Below are 25464 nucleotides of genomic sequence, written 5' to 3' on the forward strand. Positions count from 1 at the left end.
TAGTGTGTTTTTTTTGAGGAAAAAATAAATATAAGACGTGTCTTATAATATGAGAAACACGGTATTGATGTAAACCTCTAGAACTTCTTTGGTATAGCTAACTATTTAGCTCTATCCCCAGTATATTTTATCTTATTGCTATGGCTAGCAGCTAATGCAAATAAAGTTTCTATCTATCTCCACCACTTACGAGGGAATCTCCACCCTTCCTGTTGAAACCATCGTAAGAGTTTCAGAAAGAGAGAGAGAGAGAAAAGAAACATGGTTATTTTTGGAGAGCCATGATCGGGTTTTTGTTTTTGTATGATGACTGCTCCTTTAGCTTGGCCACATTTTCTTCTTAGGAGCAGAGTGGGTTGAAATGATTTGTGGACGGCTAGGATGGAAATATTTGGCTCAGATGCTTCTCTCTCCCTCTCTGGAATACCGCCACATGCACTGCTCGGGTCATAAACTGGTCACTCCTGCCCCAGTTAAATATTGCGAGTCTTCTGATGTAATAAAACTACAGAACTACAGAAGTGCTGCTACCACGTTCTACATCTCTCGCTCTCCACTCCCCTCACAAATGAAAAAGAGAGAAAGACTAAAGGGAAGGTTTAGTAGCTCTGTAGTAGAAAGCATGTTTGGCAGTGGAGAATCCCCAGCCCAGCGTTCCAGATAAGGATCTCCACTTGCACTCTGTTTAAGGCTCTGCGTGTGCATCTCTTTAAATGGGCTTTCACCAGTACGCAAACCATTCTTCCAAGTCTTGAGCTAAATTGCTTTGCAAATATTCCTATCCCCAAGAAGAAGGCACTTGTAACAATTATTGGAGCTTTACATATTTATTTTTAGAACCATAGAATCATAGAAAGTTGCTAGGGACCTCAAGGGTCATCCAGTCCAACCCCCAGTGCAGGAGTCTCAGCTAAAGCATCCATGATATATGGCCATCCAAACTCTCCTTAAAAACCGCCAAGGAAGGAGATGTCCTGTCAGACTCTCCTTTCTTATAACTCCAACCCATTGGTTCAGGTCCTACCCTCCAGAGCAGCAGAAAACAAGCTTCTTCCATCTTCCATGTGACAGCACTTCAGATATTTATTCCATTTCCTCTCAGTCTTCCCTTTTCTTGGCTAAACATACCTAACTCCCTCAACCCTTTCTCAACAGGCTTAGATTCCAGACCGTTGATAATCTTTGTCATGAATTTATTTATTGCGTTTATATCCTGCCTTTTTGTCCAGGGAGCTCAGGGTGGCATACATGGTTCTCCCTGTCCTCATTTAATCCCCACAACAACCCTGTGAGGTAGGTTAGGCTGCGAGACATGCAGTTTGGGGGAACTGAGAGCCAAGGAACCAAGGGAAGGGTGGGATGAGAGCCTCATACAGCAGGGTTTCCAAACCAGTCTGCCTCCAGATGTTTTGGGACTACAACTCCCATCATTCCTGACCACTGGTCTTGCTAGCTAGGGATGGTGGGAGTTGTAGTCCCAAAACATCTGGAGGCACACTGGTTGGGAAACACTGTCATACAGGACCTAGGGCAACCTTTCCCCAACATGGTGCCCTCCAGAAGCTTTGGACTACAACTCCCATCAACCCCAGCTAGCACAGCTGATGGGAGTTGTAGTCCAAGTGATCTCTGGGGGCACCAGGCTGACCCAGAGACAGGAGCGGCTGTGTGGCCTTGGTGGGAAAGGATGTGGGGAAGGGCCATTTAAAACAACGGAGCCAAATCTCTGTCCTCGTGGCGTTCACATCTTCCTTCTTGCCTGTCTTCTTTGTGTCTGATTTGCTCGTGCAGTCCTGTCGCGTAGTTGTTCTGACGCTAGTACGTAAAACTGCTCATCTGCTCAACGCCGACCTCATGTTTACGCTCCTTTGATGGCAGGTGACACTCCCGGGATATGGAACCGCAAGGATGTGCACGAGGCGCTCCCAGCCACGCTCCGAGGGATGGACCCAGCAAGTCCGCCATCCCTCAGAAAAACGCATACGCGAGGCTCGTGCAAAAGCACCACAGCGGGAGGTTCCGTTCCTACCTGAACCACATCGCTCAGAAGCTGCAGCTGGAAGAGGGGACCCTCAACGACTCTGGTTCGGATGCAGAGCCATCCTTGAAAAGAGGCCTGGTGAGGGAGGCCCTGTCGAAAAACGGGGTGAAAGCGCCCGGGACTTTGCTGGCCAGAGCCCTGCATCCATGCCAGCTGGAAAAGTCTGAACGCCTGAATGAGGAAGGTTTGATCAAGAGGCAGAGCCTTCAAAGCGAGGCTGGCAAAGGTGACTACGAGGAGGATGCCGTGGAGGAAGAGGATGATGACGTCTCTCCCAACCGCCACGGTGATGCAGCTGCCTCTGCAAGGGCAGGGCAGGCGTTGGGAGGCAACAGGACGTTGTCCACAATGGCCTCTTTTCTGCCGAAAACCCCCAGCTCTGGAGAGAGGGGCAGAGAGGAGTATTGGAGGAGCAAGTGCAGCGGCAGTGACGGTCCTGCTGCCTCGGAGAGAGCAGACAGATCCGTATCTGCTGGACAGTTTGGCGTGGATTTGCCCGCAGTGAATTCCAGGAAGGCCAGTCCCTTCTCCAGCCAAATGCATGGTGAGCTACCGAGTGTCTTAAATGGTTGCAGTTGTTGATGCGAATAGCAGCGTGTGGCTTATCTGTGCAACCTGAGATTGTTACAGCTTGAGTGCTGTGTTAATCGCTGGTGTTACCCGGGCTCGCATTTTGTTGAGGATGATGGTGATAAGAGCAGCTGAAGGCTTGCAGCTGCTTTAACCTGCTGGCATCCTCAGCAAGGAACAAATAGGTTATATATAGATTTGGGTTGCTTAGAAGCCACCTCTAACCGAATTGTTAGGCATTGGCCTCAGATGTTTGGGTGTCTGGAATATTTTTCAGCCCTGTTTCTCTCTCTCGCCATTCGTCCATGTGCCATGTGGTCTGTACTGCTAGCTTTACCCATCAGCAAGATCCCATATAGCTCCAGTGATTCCTTGCTTGGGCTTGCCATCAAGGCAGTGAGCTTGTTTGTGCCTGCTTGTTATTACAGGGCGCACAGAGCGCCTCTTTGTAAACAGGGGCACACCCTGGTCTCATCAGGCCTACATGCCTGTCCCAGCAGTTGCCAGCTTTGTAGGGGATGCTGGGGCTCTGTATATAGGGGGTCCTGTTACTCTTGCCTGTGTAATCTTACTGCTGCAGCACCCCAATATGATATCCTGCTGCTGTCAAGTTTGAGGCCAATCTAGGAGCTCATTTCTGGGCGTAGGGTACCACAAATGAGGCATGTTGCGGCGTAGCATAGTAGCCTTGAGACTGAGCTAAATTGGGAAGCTCAGGTCTTGCTCCAACTATGAACACATTAGAGGGCCTCAGACAAGTCACACTCTCTCTCAGCACCTGCAGATCTGCAGTATTGGGATAATATTGGCCTACCTCCCAGTATTTTTGTAAGGATCATAACAAAATATTGTGTGTTACTCCCTTGGAGCATTCTGAAGTGCTACACAGATGCCAATAATTATTCTTAGCATCTGTTATGTCTTTCTTTTCCCTTCCCCGTGATGACGGGAGTGGGCAGAGGGCACACACTGGTGATGGGAGGGTCTCCCTTCCTCTCCTTCCCAGCCCTTCCTCTTCTTTTAAGCATTGTCCAAGCCTATTGAGCTGGTTGCAAAGGGTGGGTGGGTGTCTGCCTGCACACCATGGAAGGAATTCAGGGTAGATCATGCCATCAGCGCAAACATTTCTACTTTCCTGATGGAAGAAGCTCCCCTCTCATCCCACTGTGTGTTGTTCTGGTGGTTCTCTGGCTCCTCTCCCAAGCCAATTTGGGGAGAGGCACAGGGGGAGGGGATGTGGGAAAGCCCCTTTGAACTGGTGAAAGGCTTTGTGCTGGCTTTTGCTGGCAGGACCAGTTAGCTGAAACCAGCCCCCCACCCATACATTTAAAGCACATTCCCTACCTGCCTGTGTTTGAGAGGGAAGCATTCCAGCTATTTTACGTGTAAAATGGGGGCACACACCTGTGCTTGTTTCTAGCCACTAAGCATCATTGCCTCTCCTGCTTAAGGTTTTTGGCTCTTCTGTAAGTTCCTCTCTGCCTGCTGTATCTATTTGATGTGTGATCAGATTTCTGAAGCAGGCAAGTTTGTAAACTGACCGCAACACTTCTCTTTCCTCATCTGTATTTCTTAATTTTTATTTTTCAAATACATGCCAAGCTTTTTAGCCTTCAAGGGGTTTTACATTTTTAAAGACCCTTGGAAGTGTTTAATAGCCTTTCCGGTCAAGGTGTGATTGCCCTTGTAAGAGAATAAGAACTCGCTTTCATTCAGCAGCAAGTTAAACTAAGTGGATAGTTAAACTAAGCGGATAAACTGAGTGTGTGAGGATGAAAGAGAAGCTTGCACCAGCCACTTTTTAAATATAAAAAAATGCACCAGCCCAAAATGGTGGCAAAATTGGGAGAGCTACTTACCAGGAACAAGAGCTGTAGAAACCTCTAGGACCAGTGACTGTTGATGTTTTGTAGAACCCTTCCTTAGCAACAGCTCAGATTGGCTAGCAGTGATTCCGTCGCAGCAGTTGTGCTTGGTGGTGACTTTTGCCTTCCATTGCAGCAGGCGGCCAGTCAGGTCAAGCTTGCTTAAGCCGCATGGAGTTTCTGTTCTACAGGCGCACCTTGGCGTAGGTGGGGCGCTTAGTTTACTCCTGCTTTCTGCACAAGACGCGGCGAGGTGTGGATTGTACAGGTTGAGCTGGCTGTGGGATGGACAGGGAGATGAGATATTGAGAGACGGTTTCAAACTGTTGGCCATTTCACGGTATGAAATGAGCTTCCTGGCAAGTAAAGTGCCATGGGAGAGTCCTCAGTTGTTCTAACCAGGAAGATGAAAAGATGTGAATGGCAGAAAGATGGTGATAGGTGGAAATTCTCATGACGCCGGGGAAGGGTTGAGTAATTGAGTGTCTTGAAATCTTGTGTAATATATTTGATTCCAGCCCATTACAATAGTAATACTGCCACCTTTTGATCCACAAGGCAGCGTATTTGAAATCCTTACAAAAAACAAAATAAAGACTGGACAGCACAGCAACAAAAACTAATAAATGGAAGTAAGGAAGTGGCAGAAAAGGGCCACCAAAACAATGAAGGTGCTGGGCGTTGGAAGTTTCAGGGCAAACAGAGCATAGTTAAAACTCTGCTGGTACAAGGTGGAGATGGCTGGCAAACTGAATGGCTTAAAAACAAGTTTAAACAAATTTAAAGAGGGCAAAGCTGTCAGTGGCTACTAGCCCAGATGGCAATGTTCTGTTAGACATGGCCTCTGAATGCCAGTTGCTGAGAAACACAAATCGGGAGAGCGCCGTTGCGCTCGAATCCTTTTTGCTGGTTTCCCATGGTGATCAGGTTGGCTGCTGTGAGAACACATTCTTGGACTAGGTGGTTCTTTGGTCTGATCCAGCAGGACTTTTATTGCATTCTCATGCGCAATTAACCATGGCAATATTTTAGCCCGGGGTTTCCCAAATTTGGGTCTCCAGCTGTTTTTGGACTACAGCTCCCATCATCCCTAGTTGGCAGGACCAGTGGTCAGGGATGATGGGAATTGTAGTCCAAAAACAGCCAGAGACCCAAATTTGGGAAACCCTGTTTTAGTCTATCAAAAATCTAGGCTTTGGGTCTGGTTCATTGGCGAAGCTCATCTCATGTTCTTAGCAAAGCAGTAGTGATAGTTAAAGATGGCAGTCTTTAAGGTGCTGTAGGACTTGGTTGTGTTTTCTGCAACTAACTTGACTGCTGCTCTGGTAGTAAGAATGCATTAGCACACAAACTCAGTGAACCCCCAAAGATTCATCTTTACCTGGAGTTTCAAAAGCCCAAAAGATGGAGTGTGACACATCTACTTAGGAAGGGAGTTCTGCAGTTTTGGTACCACTATTGAAAGGACTTTTGCCCTCATGGCCACCCACTGTAAGGTGATGGAGGGGCATGGGTTGGGTCCTCCAATGAGCATCTTTATATATGAGAAGGTTCACTTCCATGTTCAATATTTAGCTTCAGTGTCTTGGAAAAACCCTGTTAACTAGCAGTCTTTGTTCTGGACACTTGATCTTCAAGTGGTCTTGTTTAAATAGAGAACCAATAGAGAAATCTGTCTCCTCACTTTGGATATCCTTTTGCAGTGCACAGTTGCATTGGCTAGGCCAAGCAGAAGTTGAAATCCAAAATATCTGGACATCCCCTGGTTGAGGAAGGCTTGTGCAGTGCAGTAGGTCTGTGGACTCTATGACCAGAAGTTTTGGGTTACGCTTCTGGGCTGAATGAAGACTGTATTTAATAGCAAACACACACACATACCGTGTTTTCCTGAAAATAAGACCCTGTCTTATATTTATTTTTCCTCAAGAAGACACACTATGGCTTATTTGGGGTGGGCGTGTCTTATTCCAGCGGAAAGGGCTCCGCGCTGAGGGCAGCGAGCCGTTGCTGGGAGGCGCTGCGTCTATGTCTTATTTTCGGGGTATGGCTTATATTGCGGAAATGCTTAGGAATCCTGCTATGGCTTATTTTATGGGTATGTCTTATTTTCAGGGAAACGGTATATTTGTATAGCAACGTATTGGTACACACAGTACCCAATAAAGAATACAAATTAGGAAGCTGGTTTAAACCAGTGATTAAACTTGACCCCTTTTAAATCAAGCTATAGCTTGTTCACCTGGGAAGATGAGAACTTGGCATCTGTGAGCAACACTTTGAACACCACTAATGTTTGGGGTTTGTTTCCTGCAGGTGGCTTATACACTGCTATATATTAACCAGCTGTAATTTTTGACTCAGCCTCTCCCCCAGTGCCTCCCAGATATTTGGAGCTAGGACTGGTCTCGAGGGCAGTAGGTTGAAGAAGGCTTCTCCGGCTATTCAGGGTTACTTTCAGTCTGGCAGGGTGATGGAGCTCCTTGTTACCGTAACAGTTTGCAAGACAGAAATCTAATAAACCCTGGACACAATTTCATATTGCAAAATTGCACCCCTCTGGTCCATTTAGGGTGAGTCATATGCCACATTACATGGAGCCCATCTTTGCTGTGGAAACTGGGCCAGGGGACCTTATGTCCTCGGCTACTAAATGTGAGTTTTTCTGAAGTGTTGATTCAGGGGTTGCGCAAAATGTGCTCAACAGACCCAGCTTTATCGAACCCATGCAGGTGCCAGGAGTCGTAATTTACAGAGCAACGTTTTGGCGCAAGGGACCAAAATCCGTTCTGTGTTTGTTTAGACCGGTCTTCTCTGGAGACTGTTCAGATTTATCTTAATCCAGGTTCCTGATCGAATGGAAGTGTATAGGAAAGTGAGATGATTTAATTCAGTTCCATTGCTGGTGGGTGGGCATGAAACTGATCTCTGCTGAGATCTGTGGGATCTTATGCTGACTCTGCTGAGGGTACTGAGCCTGATATCATCTCTAGGCCTGGGGTGGCCCAGGAGGTTGAGACGCTGGGCCTTTTTCACTGGGATTACAACCATCTATCTAGCCAAGACCTGTGAGGTTCCAATTTATTGGAAGGCCAGAGCACCAGTTGGTGTGGAAACCTTCAAGCGCCAAACAATTCCCCCCCCCTTAAATCCAGTTTACTATCTGTAAATGACGTTAATCAGAGTAATAGGATACAGAAAAGAAGGGAGTCTGGATTTATGGATGGCACTGACTCTCCAATTGTTTCAAAATGTCTTTGCAAATTTCTCTCCTGATTTCTTGGTAGGGAAGGGATGGATGCATTCCTAAACTTTGTGCTGTTGCGATGTGATGTTTTTTTGGCTTGCACCAAGAACAGTGTTAGTACAACAGTGGATAGATCTTCTCTTGGGAGCTTATTATCATGCTCTTGTGCAGGGCTACCGTTCTTAAAACCACATATTCAAAACACAGTGTCAGCAATCGGAGCCCCTGTGAAATTATCAAAAAAGGAGAGGAGCGTGTGTCAGTGTTCCCAAAGATATGTGCCCTCCATATCTTTGTGACTACAGCTTCCATCAGCCCCAGCCATCACGGCCTTGTTTGCTGGGGTTGTCAGGAAGTATGTCAAACACCTGATGGTTCTTGTTTATCCTCTCTGCTCTTCCTCCTCCTCCTCCTCCTCTGTCTCCACCATCATCCCCAACTGTTGGTTTCTAGCAGTGTTCAAGTTTAGCCAGGCGCCAGGTGCATTTTGGACCTGGCTTTCGTCCACTTGTGACCAAGTGAAGATGCCTAGGTGCCAGGATGGCGCCTGGCATCTCCGCCACCTGGGGATCCTTGGATCTTGACTGTCTTCACACGCTAATACCACATCCTGTAGAATTCTATCTGTTATATTTTATCTGCGCAATTGGAACGAATTTCAGGAATCAAAATGCTTTTTCTGTGCATCCTGAGCAGAAGCTGTCACTATTAAGAAAAAGAGGTAGGAATAGGCAAATGCATACTGCAAATGGACTGTCCCTGGCTCAAGTAACTTTTCTTCTTTAAGTTCTTAACCAAGCTCGAGGTTGTCATCTGAACTTGCCAGATGTTTGACAAATAATCAATCACTGTCAGTCCATAATTTGAAAAATAAGACTTTAGTTGCCCCCAAATGGCAACTAGATGCCCCGTTTTGGCGACTGCAGCCTAGGTTTAAGGAGCCATTTGTCTCCTGGCTTCATATATCTTGAGTTTCTTACACTGGCTTCTCAGACTTAGATGTCACCTGTCTTTCTGCTAGCTTTGCCCCTTCATATCTCCTTGCTATCGCTTTGCAGGCTTCTGGGTGAATCTAAGTGCTCTTGGCACTTGTTGTCTCCTCTCCCAGCAGTTGGGACCTTCAACTAGCCTTGCCTGGTCCCTCTGTCATCTCCACTGAATGTTGCTGACAGTTTCCCTAAAAATAAAAATAAAACCTTCTTGAGTATAGAAAGCTATTTGGGAGAAAGGTTCCTGCCTACTCTTCTCCCTGCCCTGCTATGTTTCTGCATGCAAAGAGAGGCTTGTTTGTTTTAAACATTGGAACATGCCACCAAAATTTAACTTGTTTTTATTTTTATTCTACCTTTCTGCTCTTAAGGCAGCAAATGTGGGTTTCCCACGCTGTCTCTTAGTGACCAGATCCAGGCCTGCTTGGTTTTCAGCAAGACAGCTGCTTCTTCATGTGTCTTCAGAGCATGATGTTTTAGCCCCCCCCCCCAACCGCTTGCAGCCTACAAGCCCCTTTCACAGGTTTATCACCATAGATGGCCAGGCCATTCTCACGGTACAATTGCACATTTCACTGTGCTCTGGAATATTTAAGCTCCCTTTTGCCTTCTTTCTCTGCCTTCTTTTAAGAGTTTCCTGTAGGCTTTTTATATTTCTTTCTTTCTCGGTCCAAAGAAAGCAGAGAAGTATCCTTGGCCATGTTTTCCTTTGCTTGCATTGTGAACCATCTCCGAGGCTTTTTATAGTGCAGTGGGCCTGCCCTTGGCCAAAGAGTAAAAGGGGAAATTTCAGCTGGTGTCTCGGGGCAGATGGGTGGGTGGTAGGGGTGGAGCCTGTGCAGCAGCTGGAAGGAGAGACCCATGACAGCGTCTGGAGCCCAGTACTGACGGACAGACGGAGAGCAGCTAGCAGGCAGAGGAGGTGGCCAGGGGGTCACGAGCAGGGTGGAGCAGGTTCACGGAGAGTCCTGAAAAACCATTGGCGTGCCGCAGCCCCTCCCTGACAAAGCAGATGTTGCCTTGCGCTCAGCTGGAGCGCGGGAACTGTTTTGATAAACTTTCGGCCCCCTGCTACTAAATGGCTCTGGGGCCAAGCCTCAGCCGAGCCCGCCAGGATGGTGTATCTGTGGGTCTTGCATAACTTCCTTGCGCTGGGCTAGTCTGAGCTCTTTACGGTATTCTGTTCTGTATTTGCTAAGGTTGCTGATTGGTTCAAAATTGGGAAAGGAGTACGACAAGGTTGTATATTGTCTCCCTGCTTATTTAACTTATATGCAGAATTCATCATGCGAAAGGCTGGACTAGATGAATCCCAAGCCGGAATTAAGATTGCCGGAAGAAATATCAACAACCTCAGATATGCAGATGACACAACCTTGATGGCAGAAAGCGAGGAGGAATTAAAGAACCTTTTAATGAGGGTGAAAGAGGAGAGCGCAAAATATGGTCTGAAGCTCAACATCAAAAAAACCAAGATCATGGCCACTGGTCCCATCACCTCCTGGCAAATAGAAGGGGAAGAAATGGAGGCAGTGAGAGATTTTACTTTCTTGGGCTCCTTGATCACTGCAGATGGTGACAGCAGTCACGAAATTAAAAGACGCCTGCTTCTTGGGAGAAAAGCAATGACAAACCTAGACAGCATCTTAAAAAGCAGAGACATCACTTTGCCGACAAAGGTCCGTATAGTTAAAGCTATGGTTTTCCCAGTAGTGATGTATGGAAGTGAGAGCTGGACCATAAAGAAGGCTGATCGTCGAAGAATTGATGCTTTTGAATTATGGTGCTGGAGGAGACTCTTGAGAGTCCCATGGACTGCTAGAAGATCAAACCTATCCATTCTTAAGGAAATCAGCCCTGAGTGCTCCCTGGAAGGACAGATCGTGAAGCTGAGGCTCCAATACTTTGGCCACCTCATGAGAAGAGAAGAATCCTTGGAAAAGACCCTGATGTTGGGAAAGATTGAGGGCACTAGGAGAAGGGGACGACAGAGGACAAGATGGTTGGACAGTGTTCTCGAAGCTACGAACATGAGTTTGACCAAACTGCGGGAGGCAGTGCAAGACAGGAGTGCCTGGCGTGCTATGGTCCATGGGGTCACGAAGAGTCGGACACGACTAAACGACTAAACAACAACAAGGTTGCCCGTGTCCTCCTGAAGCACAGGGGCTACTAGCCGTACACTTCCACATGGCTATGGAGGACAATTCTCTCTCTCTCTCTCTCTCTCTCTCTCTCTCTCTCTCTCTCTCTCTCTCTCATTAATGGTTAGTGGCACATGATTCTATTCTCCTTTCCTAATATAATTAAAATGATAATGATAATAATATTTATATGCCACCCACCTGACAGGTCGCCCCTGCCACCGCCCTGGGCGGCTCCCAACAAAATATTAAAAACTCAATAGAACACCAACCATTAAAAACTTCCCTGAAGGCCTTCAGAGGTCTTCTAAAAATCAAATAGTTGTTTATCTGTTTGACATCTGATGGGAGGATGTTCCATAGGACAGGCACCACTACAGAGAAGGCCCTCTGCCTGGTTCCCTGTAACCTCGCAGTGAAGGAACCGCCAGAAGGCCCTCGGAGGTGGACCTCAGTGTCCGGGCAGAACAATGGGGGTGGGTACGCTCCTTCAGGTGTACTGAGCTGAGGCTGTTTAGGGCTTTAAAGTCAGCACCAACACTTTGAATTGTGCTTGGAAACGTACTGGAAGCCAACGTAGATCCTTTAAGACCAACGTTAAATGGTCTCGGTGGCCTCTCCCAGTCACTAGTCTGGCAGCCACATTCTTCCTCTTTAAGTTCTCAAAGTTCTTAACGTAGCCCAAGGCTGTCATCTGAACTAGCCAGATCTTTAACTGGTAATCAATCACAGTTGGTCCATCATTTGAAAAATAAGACTTTAGAGCTGTCTTGCTCAAAAATGGCAACTAGACATTCTGTTCTGGTGACTGTAACCTTGGTTAAAGGAGCCATTTGACGCCCGGCTTATATACAGTGGTACCTCTACTTACGAATTTAATGCGTTCCGAACGCACATTTGTAAGTCGAAAAAATTTGTAAGTCGAATCCCATAGGAATGCATTGGGAGAAAAAATTCATAAGTCGAGGCAACCCTATCTAAAAATCCGTAAGTAGAAAAAATCCTATCTAAACCGCATCCAAGATGGCGGACGGAGCTCCATTCGTAAGTAGAAACATTCGTAAGTAGAGTTATTCTTAAGTAGAGGTACCACTGTATCTGAGTTTCTGACACTGATAGGGATGCATATCTGAGCCAGACTGCAATGCAACTGTGAAAGCAGCTTAAGCATATACAAACTATGCTGGATCAGATCAATAGTCTGTCCAGTCCAGAACCCTGTTTCCACCAGGGACTACTGGAAAGCCCCTCCCCTCACTGTTTATCCCCACACCAAGTATTCAGAGATATACTGCCTCTGAACATGGGTGCTCCACACTGCCATCTTTACCAATAGCCATTGGGACACACGCTGCTCCTCTATTAACTTATCTAATCCCCTTTCAAAGCCACTTGAGCCAGAGGCCATCACCACATGAGCTGGAGGGGAGGTGTGGAATTTGTCAAGAACGCTGCATCTGTGTGTGTGAGTTTGGTTAAGCCTGGGTAACCTTTGCCTTGGCTCTGTGACTGCTTCCCATCAAAACAGCACAACCAACAGCTGCCTCTGTTTTCTTACAAAAAACTGTGTTTGACGGGGTTTTTCAGGCAGGACATTTGATCTCTCGAGTTATTTTGATAAAACAAGAGGGTCACTTTTGATCTGTCAAACAGAATCTGTGTGTGCCGCTGCGATCCACATTCAAGACCATGGCACCCGTGTTTGCTGTTCTGCCTGGTTTGCGCAGCTTGACGTCGCCGGCTTCCTTCATACCAGGCACACGAGTAATTGTGGGAATTTTGATTTGGCAACTTTTTCTCCTTAGGTAATGCTGCACCGGCTGGAGCAGCAGTGAGCTGGGTGGAAGGTTAGGAAATGCAACACCCCAGACCTGTTCTTTCTTCCTTGCAGAGTATTTAATTTCATGTTGGAAGCTGTCTTTTGTCCATTGATCCCAGTATAAACTACTTAGAGTGGCCCTCCAAGCAGTGTTAGAAACTCAGATATATAGGGTAAACTGGGTGCCAAATGGCTTCTTAAACCAAGGTTGCTTAAACACAACGTTTAGTTGCCATTTTGGGGCAAGGCTGCTCTAAAGTCTTATTTTTCAAATGATGGACTGACTGTGATTGATTATCAGTTAAACATCTGGCTAGTTCAGATGACAACCTTGGGTTCAGTTAAGAACTTTGAGAACTTAAAGAAGAAAAGTCCCTTGATCCAGGGAGAACCCACATATCTATTGGCCTATTCCTACCTCTTTCTTAAGGGTGACATGGACCATTCATAATCTAAGAATACTCTTCGCAACTGAGAGCAGGGCAGTGCGGTGGGGGAAGTGAAGACAAGCGACAACAATTAACGGTAACCTTGTTCACTGCTCCTGCTGAAGTTGCACAAAAAAAGCATTTTGGTTCCTGAAATTCGTTTCGATTGTGCATATAAAATATAACTGATAGAATTCTACAGGATGTGATATTAGTGTGGGAAAACAATCCAGATCCAAGGATCCCCAAGATGGTGGAGATGGCAAATGCCAAATGCACCTGGCTAATTTCGAAGAGGAATTAGTAAGGAGGAATTAAAGAACCTTTTAATGAGGGTGAAAGGGGAGAGCGCAAAATATGGTCTGAAGCTCAACATCAAAAAAACCAAGATCATGGCCACTGGTCCCATCACCTCCTGGCAAATAGAAGGGGAGGAAATGGAGGCAGTGAGAGATTTTACCTTCTTGGGCTCCTTGATCACTGCAGATGGTGACAGCAGTCACGAAATTAAAAGACGCCTGCTTCTTGGGAGAAAAGCAATGACAAACCTAGACAGCATCTTAAAAAGCAGAGACATCACCTTGCCTACAAAGGTCTGTATAGTTAAAGCTATGGTTTTCTATCTAGGTTGATGGCCATCCTTGCTTCCTGTAGCTTGACTGGGTGCAGAGAAGTCTGTTAGAGATACCTAGCCCTCCCTAGCTATGGTTTTCCCAGTAGTGATGTATGGAAGTGAGAGCTGGACCATAAAGAAGGCTGATCGCCGAAGAATTGATGCTTTTGAATTATGGTGCTGGAGGAGACTCTTGAGAGTCCCATGGACTGCAAGAAGATCAAACCTATCCATTCTGAAGGAAATCAGCCCTGAGTGCTCACTGGAAGGAGAGATCGTGAAGCTGAGGCTCCAATACTTTGGCCACCTCATGAGAAGAGAAGACTCCCTGGAAAAGACCCTGATGTTGGGAAAGATTGAGGGCACTAGGAGAAGGGGACGACAGAGGACGAGATGGTGGGACAGTGTTCTCGAAGCTATGAACATGAGTTTGACCAAACTGCGGGAGGCAGTGGAAGACAGGAGTGCGTGGCGTGCTATGGTCCATGGGGTCATGAAGAGTCGGACATGACTAAACGACTAAACAACAACAATTTCGAAGACTGCCTCCAAGGTCTCTGGCAGAGGTCTTGCTATGGATGGCGTGGGGGGGGGGGCGTTCTAGAATCAAGAAGCTCCTATAAGCAAAGTGTCATTCCTACCTCTGGGCTGTGAGATTTTTCAAAGTATTTTGGGGCTTTGTGCTTGCACGCATATTTGCCACACCGACAAGAAGGCATTCTTGAAGTGCAGTGGGTGCTCACCCAGGAATTGCTTTAAGAACTGAGGACCAGGCTACATGTTGCATTGCCCGTGCCCTGTTTGCATCCTTGTGGCATCTCCCTTTTTGGATAGTTTATTATCGCCCCCCCCCCCACATTGCATGGGGCTTTTCCCTTCCAGTATCCTCAAGCAAATCTCCACAAAACTGCTCCCTGCTCCAATTGTCTGGTGCAAGCTCGTGTTCAGCTCTGCAGAAGGTAGGACGGGTCTTGCGTGTTGCTCTGGGATTTGCAACAGACAGATTCTTGCTCTGCTTTTGCCACCTCCCACGTTCATCATTATGTGAAGGCAAGCCCCACCACCATTATCACACCCTGCAGTTCCCTGGCATGTGCAGAGGACTTGTGGCAGCCACAAATTATGTCTGGCTAGTAAGCAAGCCAACATTTCTGGACTCTGAACTTCATAAAGCTCTAAATGGCTTAGGACCATGGCACCTAAAGACCTAAACTTCATGCATGTGGATTTGCCCAGTTTTTAAGATCAGCTGCAAACCTCCTGCCCTGTATCTCTGCTCCTCCACCAGCTAAAGTAAGGCCCATGGAGACTGGCCACAGGGCCTTTACAGTTGTAGCACCCCATTTATGGACCCTCCTTCCCTGAGAGGCTCTCCTGGTGTTGTCTCTGTTTTTATGTTCAGCACCAGTTGAATAGTTTATTTGCCCAGGCCTTCTAATGCTGGGTTTTGAAATCCGTTTAGCGATCTCGGCTGTATAAGTGCTGTTTTTTTTGTTGGAGGTATTTCCTTTTGTTTACGGCTTTGTTCGTTTATTTCAGGGGTGGCCAATTCCCAGGAGACTGCGATCTACTCATAGTTAAAAACTGGCAGTGATCTACCCCCTTTTTGGGGGGTTCAGGTCAAAGTTGCTGAGTTTTTTTTAAGGAAGGAAGGCCCTGTTTTTGGGGATACAGGTCACAGTTGTTGAGCTTTTTTAGGGAGGAGGAATGCAGGGCTAAAATCATGAGCTTTTTTTAGGGGGGCCAAAGTTGTTAAGCTTCTTTGGGTGGAACCAGTGATCTACCAGAGATGTCCAGTGATCTACCAGTAGATCACAATCTACCTGTTGGATGTGCCTGGTTTAACTGTTTCATGTATGCCACTCTGTGAGCCTTGCTGGCCGAGTGGCAGATTTCTATTTAAGCTTAAATAAGTAAATTCCCACGCAGTAAGGTTAAGAGTCATGTTGTAGCAACGGCAGAAGTAAGGCATGAAAAGGGATTTGGCTGTGGCGTGGTTGCTGCAACAGAAGGGTGGAGCACCTTTGCTCTGGGGCAGACTTCCAAGGGGCACAGGTCGGGGGTGGGGTGGGGTGGGGGGCAAAAGTGGGAGGAAAAACGGGTGCAACTCTTGCCTTTAGGTGTGCTAGGTTGCACTCCAGCCACCCAAAAGCCAGTGGTCTCTATGCGCTCACAGTCCACGGACCCTCACCCCTTCCTCCCTCATCCCAGCATGCATCATGGTTCAAGAGCGCACTTGTAAGGGTTGTGGCCTTGTGAGAGGGCATGGCTTGGCAGAGTCAGGCGGGCCGCGTTTGAGGGCTGCCATTCACTTCTAGGCCTCAGGGCAAGGCTCTTAAGGAGCCGTGGGAGGGCTTGGCACCCCTCATCCCACCCCTACCCCTTTGTTGCAAAACCCCATAGCTGCCAAGTTATCCCTTTTTTTTAAGGGATTTTCCCTTATGCTGAATAGGCTTCCTCGCGAGAAAAGGGAAAACTTGGCAGCTATGAAACCCAGGGGACTCCCCTCCCCAACTCCTACATATTCTTGGACAGCTGTGAATTAAAGCCAAAGGGATTGGCTTGGCTCCTTTGAACTCCTCATATCTGCAGGAAATACATGGAAACAGTGCAGAGCCTTCCTATCTAGGGACAATGTATCAAAACCATCTTGTTACCTGAAAGCAAATTCTTCTAATTAGTTTCATCAGTACTTTGGCTTTGATCCTGTTTCCTCCCATGTTGCTGCTAGCAAATGTGGAAGTTTTTCTTTTCATATATATATATATATATATATATATATATATATATATATATATATATATATAAAATCCCCCCCTCTCTCTGTGTGTGATATTAGGTTCACTTTGCCTATAATTAGATTATGATCTAACACTGAGAACAATGAGACGCTACTTGAATGCAAGTGGAAGAAACCGAAAGGGTCTGACACCTAGTTATGGACTAGCCTCAGAAGGTTGCAGATGGAAGCGTTTTAGTGGGGAAAGTTACCGAACAATGGGAGACTTTGTCCATTCTCCCCTGCCCTCCCCCCATTTCAAACACTTCTACGCCAAATTGTGTTTAAAAATCAAAAGGAACAATTTAGTGCTGTGAGCTGACGGTCGGAATCCATTGCTCCGCTTGGTAGGGAGTCACCTGGGAACCGTACAAGCCTTTAACAATGCTCTCGCCTGGTTCCTCTCGCCCTGGGAGATCTGGGTTAAAGACATAAATAACTGCAATGTAAACAAAGCTGAGAGTTCATCGGCAGGCGAAAACGCCCAGCGCTTGAGTTGCAAGATTGTGTATGGGCAGAGAACCTCTGTCTCCTCCTCTCTTTTCTCTGACTTCAGTTGGTTTGTTGTCTCTCATGACTGAAGCTGTTTGCTGGGTGAAAAGGTTTTCTAGGAACCCACTGGCCTTCTGTCCTTTGGGTTGCCTTCCTTTCTCAGTGTGCCATGCAGTACAGGAGCTGTTGTTCTGGGGCAGAGCATGTGCTTTGAATGTCAAACACCCCGGGCTGAATCCGTGGCATCCCTGCTTAACTGAACTGGCACAGCAGAGCTAGGGCAAAGAGGTTCAGCCACCCCTCGTGTGCGCGCACACAGGTGGGACACACTCAGGCGCACAGCTTCCGCATGTGTGCTCTCTTCCTCCTTTCCAAGAGAGATTTCGCCCATCATTTTTGAGACACAGGAAAGTGGGTGAGTGGGTGGGTTGGCTCTGCTTTTCTGCAGGAAGAAGTTTTATCTGCTTCAGGCAGCACTGTTGGTGGGGGATGTATGAAGACAGGAATCGATGCCTCTATAGTGCAGCAATGTGTTAAAGTGCTGACTGGGGGTGGGGTTGTTGTGCAAAATAAATGAATAGTAAAGGAGCCAGGTTTTGGTGTGAAATTTGATGATTGAGCCCCCCAAGTGCAAAGGTGCAAAACTCAACTTAAGTTCATAGATTGTAGAGTTGGAAGGAACCCTGAGGATCTTCCAGTCCACCCCCCTGCAATGCAGGAATATGTAGCTCTCCCACCCTTGGCATTATTGGCACCACACTCTAACCTACTGAGCAATCCGCTTGGATAATCAGGCCAAAGATCCATTTAGGCCCAGCATCCTGTTCTCGCAGTGGCCAAACAGATGCCACGGTGGAAAGCCCACAAGCGGGATCTGAGCACAAGAGCCCTTTCTCACCGGCAATTTCCAGAAACTAGAATTTGGTGTCATATTGCTTCCAAGAGGGCAGGGACAACATGGCCATTGAAAGCCTTATCCTCCATGGCCATTGAAAGCCTTATCCTCCATGAAATTGTCTCATCCTTTTTCAAAGCCATTCCAAGTTGGTGGCCATCATTAGTTTTTGTGGGAGCATTGTAAAATCAATACAGTCATACCTCGGTTTAAGTATGCTTCGGTTTGAGTACTTTCAGTTTAAGTACTCCGCGGACCCGTCTGGAACGGATCAATCCACTTTCCATTACTTTCAATGGGAAAGTTCGCTTCCGGTTAAGTACGCTTCAGGTTAAGTACGGACTTCCAGAACCAATTACACTCATACTTCGGGTTAAGTACGCTTCAGGTTGAGTACTCCGCTGACCCGTCTGGAACGGATTAATGCACTTTCCATTACTTTCAATGGGAAAGTTTGCTTCAGGTTAAGTACGCTTCCAGTTAAGTACAGACTTCCGGAACCAATTGTGTACTTAAACCGAGGTACCACTGTACAGTGAGAGGCTCTAATGAGGAGGGGCAGGATTATAGCCAGCAAGAGGCCTTGCTCTGAGACTCTTTTGCCTATATTTCACCCTGGGCTTTGATTCTTCTAGGTGCACACAAGCAAGGCTTGGCGAGGACCAGAAACCACTCTGAATCGGCCAGAGCCCCCCCAAATGTAGAGAGGAGGCGGCAGCTGTCTGAATCACACACAGACACAATGAGCAACTCTGACTGCAGAATGGGCCAGCGGCAGCTGGGGGCCCCCAGAGGTATGAATAGGGAGGTTCCGCAGTTGAAAAGTGAAGCTTGCTTTCTGCATCCATGCTCTCTATGCCCATAAAAGATGAGCTGCATGGAAGTCTGCTCAGAAATGGGGGTCACGTTGGATGACCGGCTGTGTGCTCTTTTAAACCATGATGTTGTGATTCTGAATTCTCATTCAGGTGTCTCAGATCAGCTTTACAAGTCACTGTGCATCTGCAGGGCAGTCTCGAGCAGGTCGGGCGCCCTGGCGCTGAGGTGCGGAGATCGCTCTGGTGCCCCCGCCCTCACAGCCAGCCCTGTGCATCTGCAGGAATCCAGAATCAGACCTCATGCAAACCTTGGGTCCTTTATTCTCTTCAGGCAGCCAATAAATTTTTGGTGCTCATGGTTATAGATCAGGCTTCCTCAAACTCGGCCCTCCAGATGTTTTGAGACTACAATTCCCATCATCTCTGACACTGGTCCTGCTAGCTAGGGATCATGGGAGTTGTAGGCCAAAAAGATCTGAAGGGCCAAGTTTGAGGAAACCTGTTGTAGATGAAGCAGAACACCTGTCCTGTAGATTCCCATTCTCTTCTCCTCTTCCCTTCTAATTTCCATGTCTCCCCATACTTCCTATCTCTCTTGCTAAAATGTCCAGGTTACTGACTGTTGCAAAGTACAGTATACCTGCAGTTTGGTTTTTTAAAAATCATTTGGTGCAATTATGGAATAGAGATAAACAGCAAGGAGTAAATATCAAGGAGTTACAATCGTTCAAACACGGCCATTATATCTGAGCTTAATCAGCCAAGATATGAACAAACTCATTTCTGTGCCCTCAGCCCTGCTGCTCGAAGGCCCATCAAGTCCAGCACCCTCTTTCCTAGAGAGGCTTTGGAAGTTCTGCCCTCAGAGCATGCTGCTTTTGGAGTAAACATATTGTTGTCATGACCAGCAGCCATTGATAACCTTGGTCCTCCATTAAGTTGTTTGATCTCTTCAGAAAACCACCTAAAGTGGAGGTTGTTGCCCCAACTTGTGGTAAAGAATGCCATAGTTTTAACCAGTGCTTCTCCCCCCCCCCAAAAAAAATGTTCAGGGGTACTCTCTTTTTGACTCAAGAAAGCCACCATTTTATTGTTCAAATCGGGAAAAATAAATACAGTAAATGGACAAAAGTACAAAAAACGTTCATTACCTCATATTACACAGCTCACAGAAACTTCCATATTGGCATGAAGTTGTGTGCACTAACACCTTCCCGAAACTGACCAGTCACCGTCCTAGATTCCAACTCCTACTTCACACATTAAATGCTTGCTTCTGCCTGAGACTCAGGAAACACCGTGACAGGAAATGTGGCTGCCATTGTGGGTAGCAATGGAACTGACGATTCACTGTGCTAGAGAACAAACTATTTTTAAAAAATTTTTTTAGTTTCTTCTTCCGTTAGATTCACAAAATATTTAGGGGTATGTGTACCCCTGTGTTGCTCCCAGAAAAAAAGGCACTGGCTTTCACTATGCCTTAAATGTGGAGAAGTTCTCCAATTTGTTTGTCCCTGACCTTCTGCCATTCAGTTTTACTGGATGACCCAGGACCCAGGAAGAACAACTTTTTTCCTGGTCAGTTTCTCCACAGCATCAATAACTGTCTGTCACGTCCCCACTTACTCATTACCCTCCCGCCAAATACCACAACCTTTCCTTATACAGAGATGCTCCAACCACTTGATCATTTTGGTTGGCCTTTTTGAACCTTCCCCAGCTCTATGATGTCCTTTTTGAGAAGGCAACCAAAACTGGACACAGTGCGGAAGCACCCTAGGTTCTTAAAACAGCATTTATGATACTGGCCGTTTTATTTTCAACCCCTTTCCTAATGATCTCGAGCATGGAATTTTGTTTCTTCACAATAGCCGTGCACCAGGCCAGCATCTTCTCTGAGCTTTCCATGACAACTGCGAGATCCACCCTTTGGGTGAACTAGGGAACTAGCCAGGATGTCTTCTGTTGACAACCATTTCCTGTTTTCTTTGAACAGGTAAATCATTAATTGAAGGCTTCCCGGTTTGTTTGGTGGCTGGTGCAAAGGGTGGGTGGCTAGTGTGAAGAAACGGCTCCCTTAAATGATCATTCTGGGTTGCTGGAAAATTAAGTTTCCTTAGCCATGGTTTTTGCCTGTCTGAACTGAGCCATTGGTCTCTGTAAAAACAAACAGCTTTGTTATATATATGGTGGGGCAGTGATTCTGGCCCTTTTCTTCTTCCAGGCGGCCCCTACACCACCTGCTTGGCCCCTGGCGACAGAAAGAATCGGAGCAAGCCAACTCGGGGGAGGAAGAAAGTATTTGAAGCCTACATGTCAAGGGAGGATGTCTCAGCAGGACTGAAAAGGAAAACACTTATCCAGGTACTTTGAACTTGGAACGACCGCAAAAGCAGCAAGCTGTTTGTTGCTGTGGATTTGCATTTGGGGCTGCTACGATGGAGGCAGTCCTTCTGTATTACCCCCCCCCCCAGTGCTTGTTTACCTGTGTAGCTCTCAGGTGGGACTGCAGGCATCAATGGGCTGAATTGGTAGATGGGCATGTTAATCAGTGGAACAGATAACAGCTTTTCAGGTATTTATAACTATTTCAGGCAGAAGAGGGGAAACCTTTTACTTATATTTACTTATAAAACAAATGGTTTTATAGTGTAGGAAGGTGGGATGTTCTTGCCTAACCTTGAACCTGAATCTCCCAAGTTAGTGGGCTTCAAACGTTAGGCCCTCCTCGAGTCCCCACTGCGTCACCCCTTTCCCCGACTCCACATAACTTCTTAAGCCATTTTGAAGGCTAGGAACCAGTGCTGTGTGCTCCCCTTTCTTCTGCCTGAATAGGAAGCCAGGTATGAAAGATGAGAGGCTGAGATGGGGCTAATCAGAGCAGAAGTGGTGGTGAATTCATGCAGGGTTGATATTGCTGGTGGAATAAATTAGCTTTCCAGCTCCTCTAAGTTCTCTGTTTCTGGTCTAGCAGATCAGCAGCAGAATACAGTGCTATTGAGGAGGCTTGGGATCTCTTTCCTCTGAGATTTTCCCAAAGAGGCATCTGTCAGGGGATGTTTGAGGCGTAGATTATCCACTCTCAGGGGGTTGGCTTAAATGACCTAGTGGATCCTGTCCAGCTCTGTGGTCATGGTCATGGTTTTTGAAGGAGAAAGTCAGAATATTGTGACTGAGGCCCTACAAAAAAAGTCTTGAGAGTACTGACACCCTCTGGCAGGTGTGGAGGTAACCTGCCCTGAAGAGTCAAAAGGACATTAGTTGTGTGCGTTTCCCCCTCTTGAATGCCTGCCTCTTCCTGCACAATTGGGGGAGGAAAACGCAAAAACCTCCACCGATAAATATAGCAGCTATTGTTTGTGAGTGATTGCAAAGTAATGCGGGTTAAGGATGACATCATGAGATTCTGCAGCCAGAGCCTCGGCCCCTGACACACATGTGAGAACAGTTGTTCTTTGCAGATGGGGAGAGCGGCTGGTTCCAGATATGATATCACAGCGTGAAATGCACAACATTGTAAATAGGATTTTCATAGGCACAGATAATAAGGCCCATCTGCTTTCGAGGAGGAACGTGGGGAGTTCCTCCCTTTTTCCAGAAGAAAAGCACTGGGGGGGAAAGTGAGGTGCATATGCGTGTGTTGCGAGGCTGACTGTCTTTGCTTTGGAGTGGGGCGGAGTATAGAAGCCCTTTCTATTTTGGTTTGTTGACGTTTGGGTGGTAACACACGTGGTGGATCATGTTAGGTATGCGCCTGCCACGTATGCATCATGCTTGCTATTGCTGCACAGATGGGCTGCAGTCATACGGCTGCAGTGGCATAGCTTGAGTTGCCAGCGCCCGGGGCCACATGGAGAGGCTGGGAGGGAAACGGGACGGAGTACGCATGCACATTCAACTGCCTAATGACATCCGCGTCACCCGGGAGATCGCAGCCACAGAGAAAAGAAGAGTTGTTCCATTGTCTCCTGGTTCGCAAGGAGAAGCCGTTTTCAACTGAGCCCAGTGACGGAAGAGAGTAGCTGTATTGAGGCAGCACCAGTAATTGAAATGTTGTGCCCCTAACAATTTTGCACCTGAGGCAACTGCCCTGGTGGCCCCCCCTACAACTCCACTGGTAGGGCAAGCTTCTTACATGTCAAGAACTAGAATTGAATGATGGGTTGAAAGAAGAGTTCCTTTCAGATGTTCTCTCTCTGTCCAAGGCTTCTTGTTACCTCTGGTGGTTGGTTTGCTCAGAACCTCTCTTGCACCAGCCTCTGCCAGATCTGGTTCCTGCGCAGTTAAAGCGGAGGAAGGCAAAGGTGGCCTGTAGCCAGCAAGGACAGGCCTCTGAGCAGCCTGATTCAGAAGTGCCTGGGAGTTAAACATACTCTCTCCTGGCCTGTTGGTATCAGGAGGCTTCCTTGGTTGAGAACGTAAGCAGAGCCATCTGGGATCAGGCCAGTGTCCCATCATCCAGCATGCTGTTCTCACCTTGGTCAACAAGGTGCTTCGGGGAAGCCTGCAAGCAGGACCCAGGAGCAACAAAAGCTCTCCCCATTTGTGATCCCCACCTCCTGGTATTCAGAGGGCATTCTGGTGGGGTGGCCACAGGCTGGCTGCTCACCTTACATTACTCCCTTGGGGCAGTGGCTCAAGTCCTGATAGGTCCATTGGAATGAAATAGAATTGCACTTATCCATTCTTATGCTACTCCTAGTTCCAGCAGGGCTTGCCCAGCAGGAATTCCCAATGCTTTGTGCTCTCAGCATTAAAATCACTTTCTCTCTCTCTCTCTCTCTCTCTCTCTCTCTCTCTCTCTCTCTCTCTCTCTCTCTCTCTCTGTGTGTGTGTGTGTGTGTGTGTGTGTGTTGCGGCACAGTTCCTTGCATACATGACTCAAAACTCCCGCTCCGTTTTCCACATGTGAGCAAAGAACGTTAAAGGGTCTAATGCCAGGCTATACAGCGCAATACCTTTGTTCCTCAAATGGTTTGGAATGTGCCTGCTAAGTGACTTTTAGCCGTGCAAAACAAAGGAATCTTTCTGTAGAAGTATAGTCTGGAGGATGAGTAATGTGTCCTTTTTCAAGTGGTGGGTCCCTTGTGCGAGGGGGAAAAAAATCTCAGAACTGGCTGCTTCCCCCCCCCCCCCATAAATCAGCATATTTTTCATGTATGGTCACCTACATTCCAAGTCCTTCCAAAATGCCACCCTCCCCCAACCCATTACAGTGAATTTATATGGGGGAATAAAACATTTTCGTTCCATGATTGTTATCAATTGTAAATGGGATAATTATGAAAACTTCCACTTTAAAGACTACTTAAATGCCTCTAATTAAAGTTTGGCTGCAATTTCAAATGCTGACATGAATGCTTTATGTAAACTTATATGCAGTTTTTAACTGAAGGCACTTGCTATGTTTCCCAGAATGCTTTATGAGTTTACTTCTAAAAAGTACCCATAATAAAATAAGGTTCCTCAAGTAAAGCAATGAGTATGACCGAATCCAAGGAAGATGAGAGATTAGGTGCTATTCTGCTAATGCATCCTGCTAGCACAAGGATTTCTGGTTGTTCAGTGGGACTCCCCCTGACACGCGCCCCATACCCTCCCCAGGATTTCTCCAGAGCATTGGGATTCCACTCATTTTATTTCATTATAGATTCATATAAATAATAACTTGACATGCTTGCTTCACTTCAACTCCTTGATTTCAGCTTGAATGCAAGAAAAGTCCTATAGTTTTGCAGATACATACCAAATAGTTTTATAGTTTAGTGGATGCATACCAATCTAAGATGCTTGCAGTAGCTACCACCTCTGGACAAGAAAGATGGGCATTTATTTATTTAAAAAAATAAAAGCATTTGGACTGCTGAGACAAAATCCTTACTCAGCCATAAAGATCACCCTGGATAGTTCAGTTTAAATCATAGAATCGTAGAGTTGGAAGGGACTCCTCAAGTCTAATCCAATCTTCCTGCAATGCAGGACTACAGCACCCATGACAGATGGCCATCCAACCTCTGCTTAGAAGCCTCCAAGGAAGGAGGGTCCATAACCTCCCGAGGGAGACAGTTCCACTGTCAAGCAGCTTGGTTCCTGGTTGTTAGAGCATGGTGCTGATAACAGCAAAGTTGCAGGTTTGATCCCCGTATAGGACAGCTGCATATTTCTGCACTGCAGGGGGTTGGACTAGATGATCCTCAGGGTCCTTTCCGACTCTATGATCTACGATTCTGTGATCAGTGGGGAGGCTAAAGCGGGTGCAGGGAGGGTTCCAGGTGTTGGACTACAACTCCTATTCAGTGGTAGGCCATATCATCTGAACATAAGAAGAGCCCTCCTGGGTCAGGCCAATGGCCCATCTAGTCTGGCACCAACACCATCTCCTTTGTCTTGCCAATGTTTAGGTGCAGATTGTTCTCTGAGCACCATGTGAAACCCTCCCCCCAGTACGCAGATTTGTCTCCGCCTGTAATTAAACCCATTATGGTGCTGTCATCAGCAAACTTAATAATTGCAGTAGATGGGTCAGATGAAATGCAATCATATGTATACAATGAATACAAGTATGGACTTAGTAAAAGGTAAAGGTAAAGGGACCCCTGACCATTAGGTCCAGTCGTGACCGACTCTGGGGTTGTGGCGCTCATCTCGCGTTATTGGCCAAGGGAGCCGGCGTATAGCTTCCAGGTCATGTGGCCAGCATGACAAAGCCACTTCTGGCGAACCAGAGCAGCACACGGAAACGCCGTTTACCTTCCCGCTGTAGGAGT

General features: G+C 46.9%; 1 protein-coding gene across 5 annotated transcripts in view; it reads left to right on the forward strand.

Moving 5' to 3' along the window:
* DIS3L2 (DIS3 like 3'-5' exoribonuclease 2) overlaps positions 1-25464 on the forward strand; it is a 199118-nt gene that overhangs the window by 4333 nt on the left and 169321 nt on the right. For 2 of the 5 annotated variants that reach the window (XM_035132940.2, XM_035132941.2), the window contains exons 2-4: positions 1879-2585; positions 18515-18673; positions 20922-21061. In XM_035132940.2, coding sequence (XP_034988831.1) covers positions 1895-2585; positions 18515-18673; positions 20922-21061 — 990 coding nt within the window. In that variant the 5' untranslated portion in view covers positions 1879-1894. Of the gene's footprint in view, positions 1-1878; positions 2586-17312; positions 17400-18514; positions 18674-20921; positions 21062-25464 lie in introns of those variants that run through there. The other 3 variants (XM_035132947.2, XM_035132946.2, XM_035132943.2) reach the window with 3 other exon arrangements.

Source organism: Zootoca vivipara, chromosome 5 (genome assembly GCF_963506605.1).
Source record: "Zootoca vivipara chromosome 5, rZooViv1.1, whole genome shotgun sequence".
NCBI lineage: Eukaryota > Metazoa > Chordata > Lepidosauria > Squamata > Lacertidae > Zootoca > Zootoca vivipara.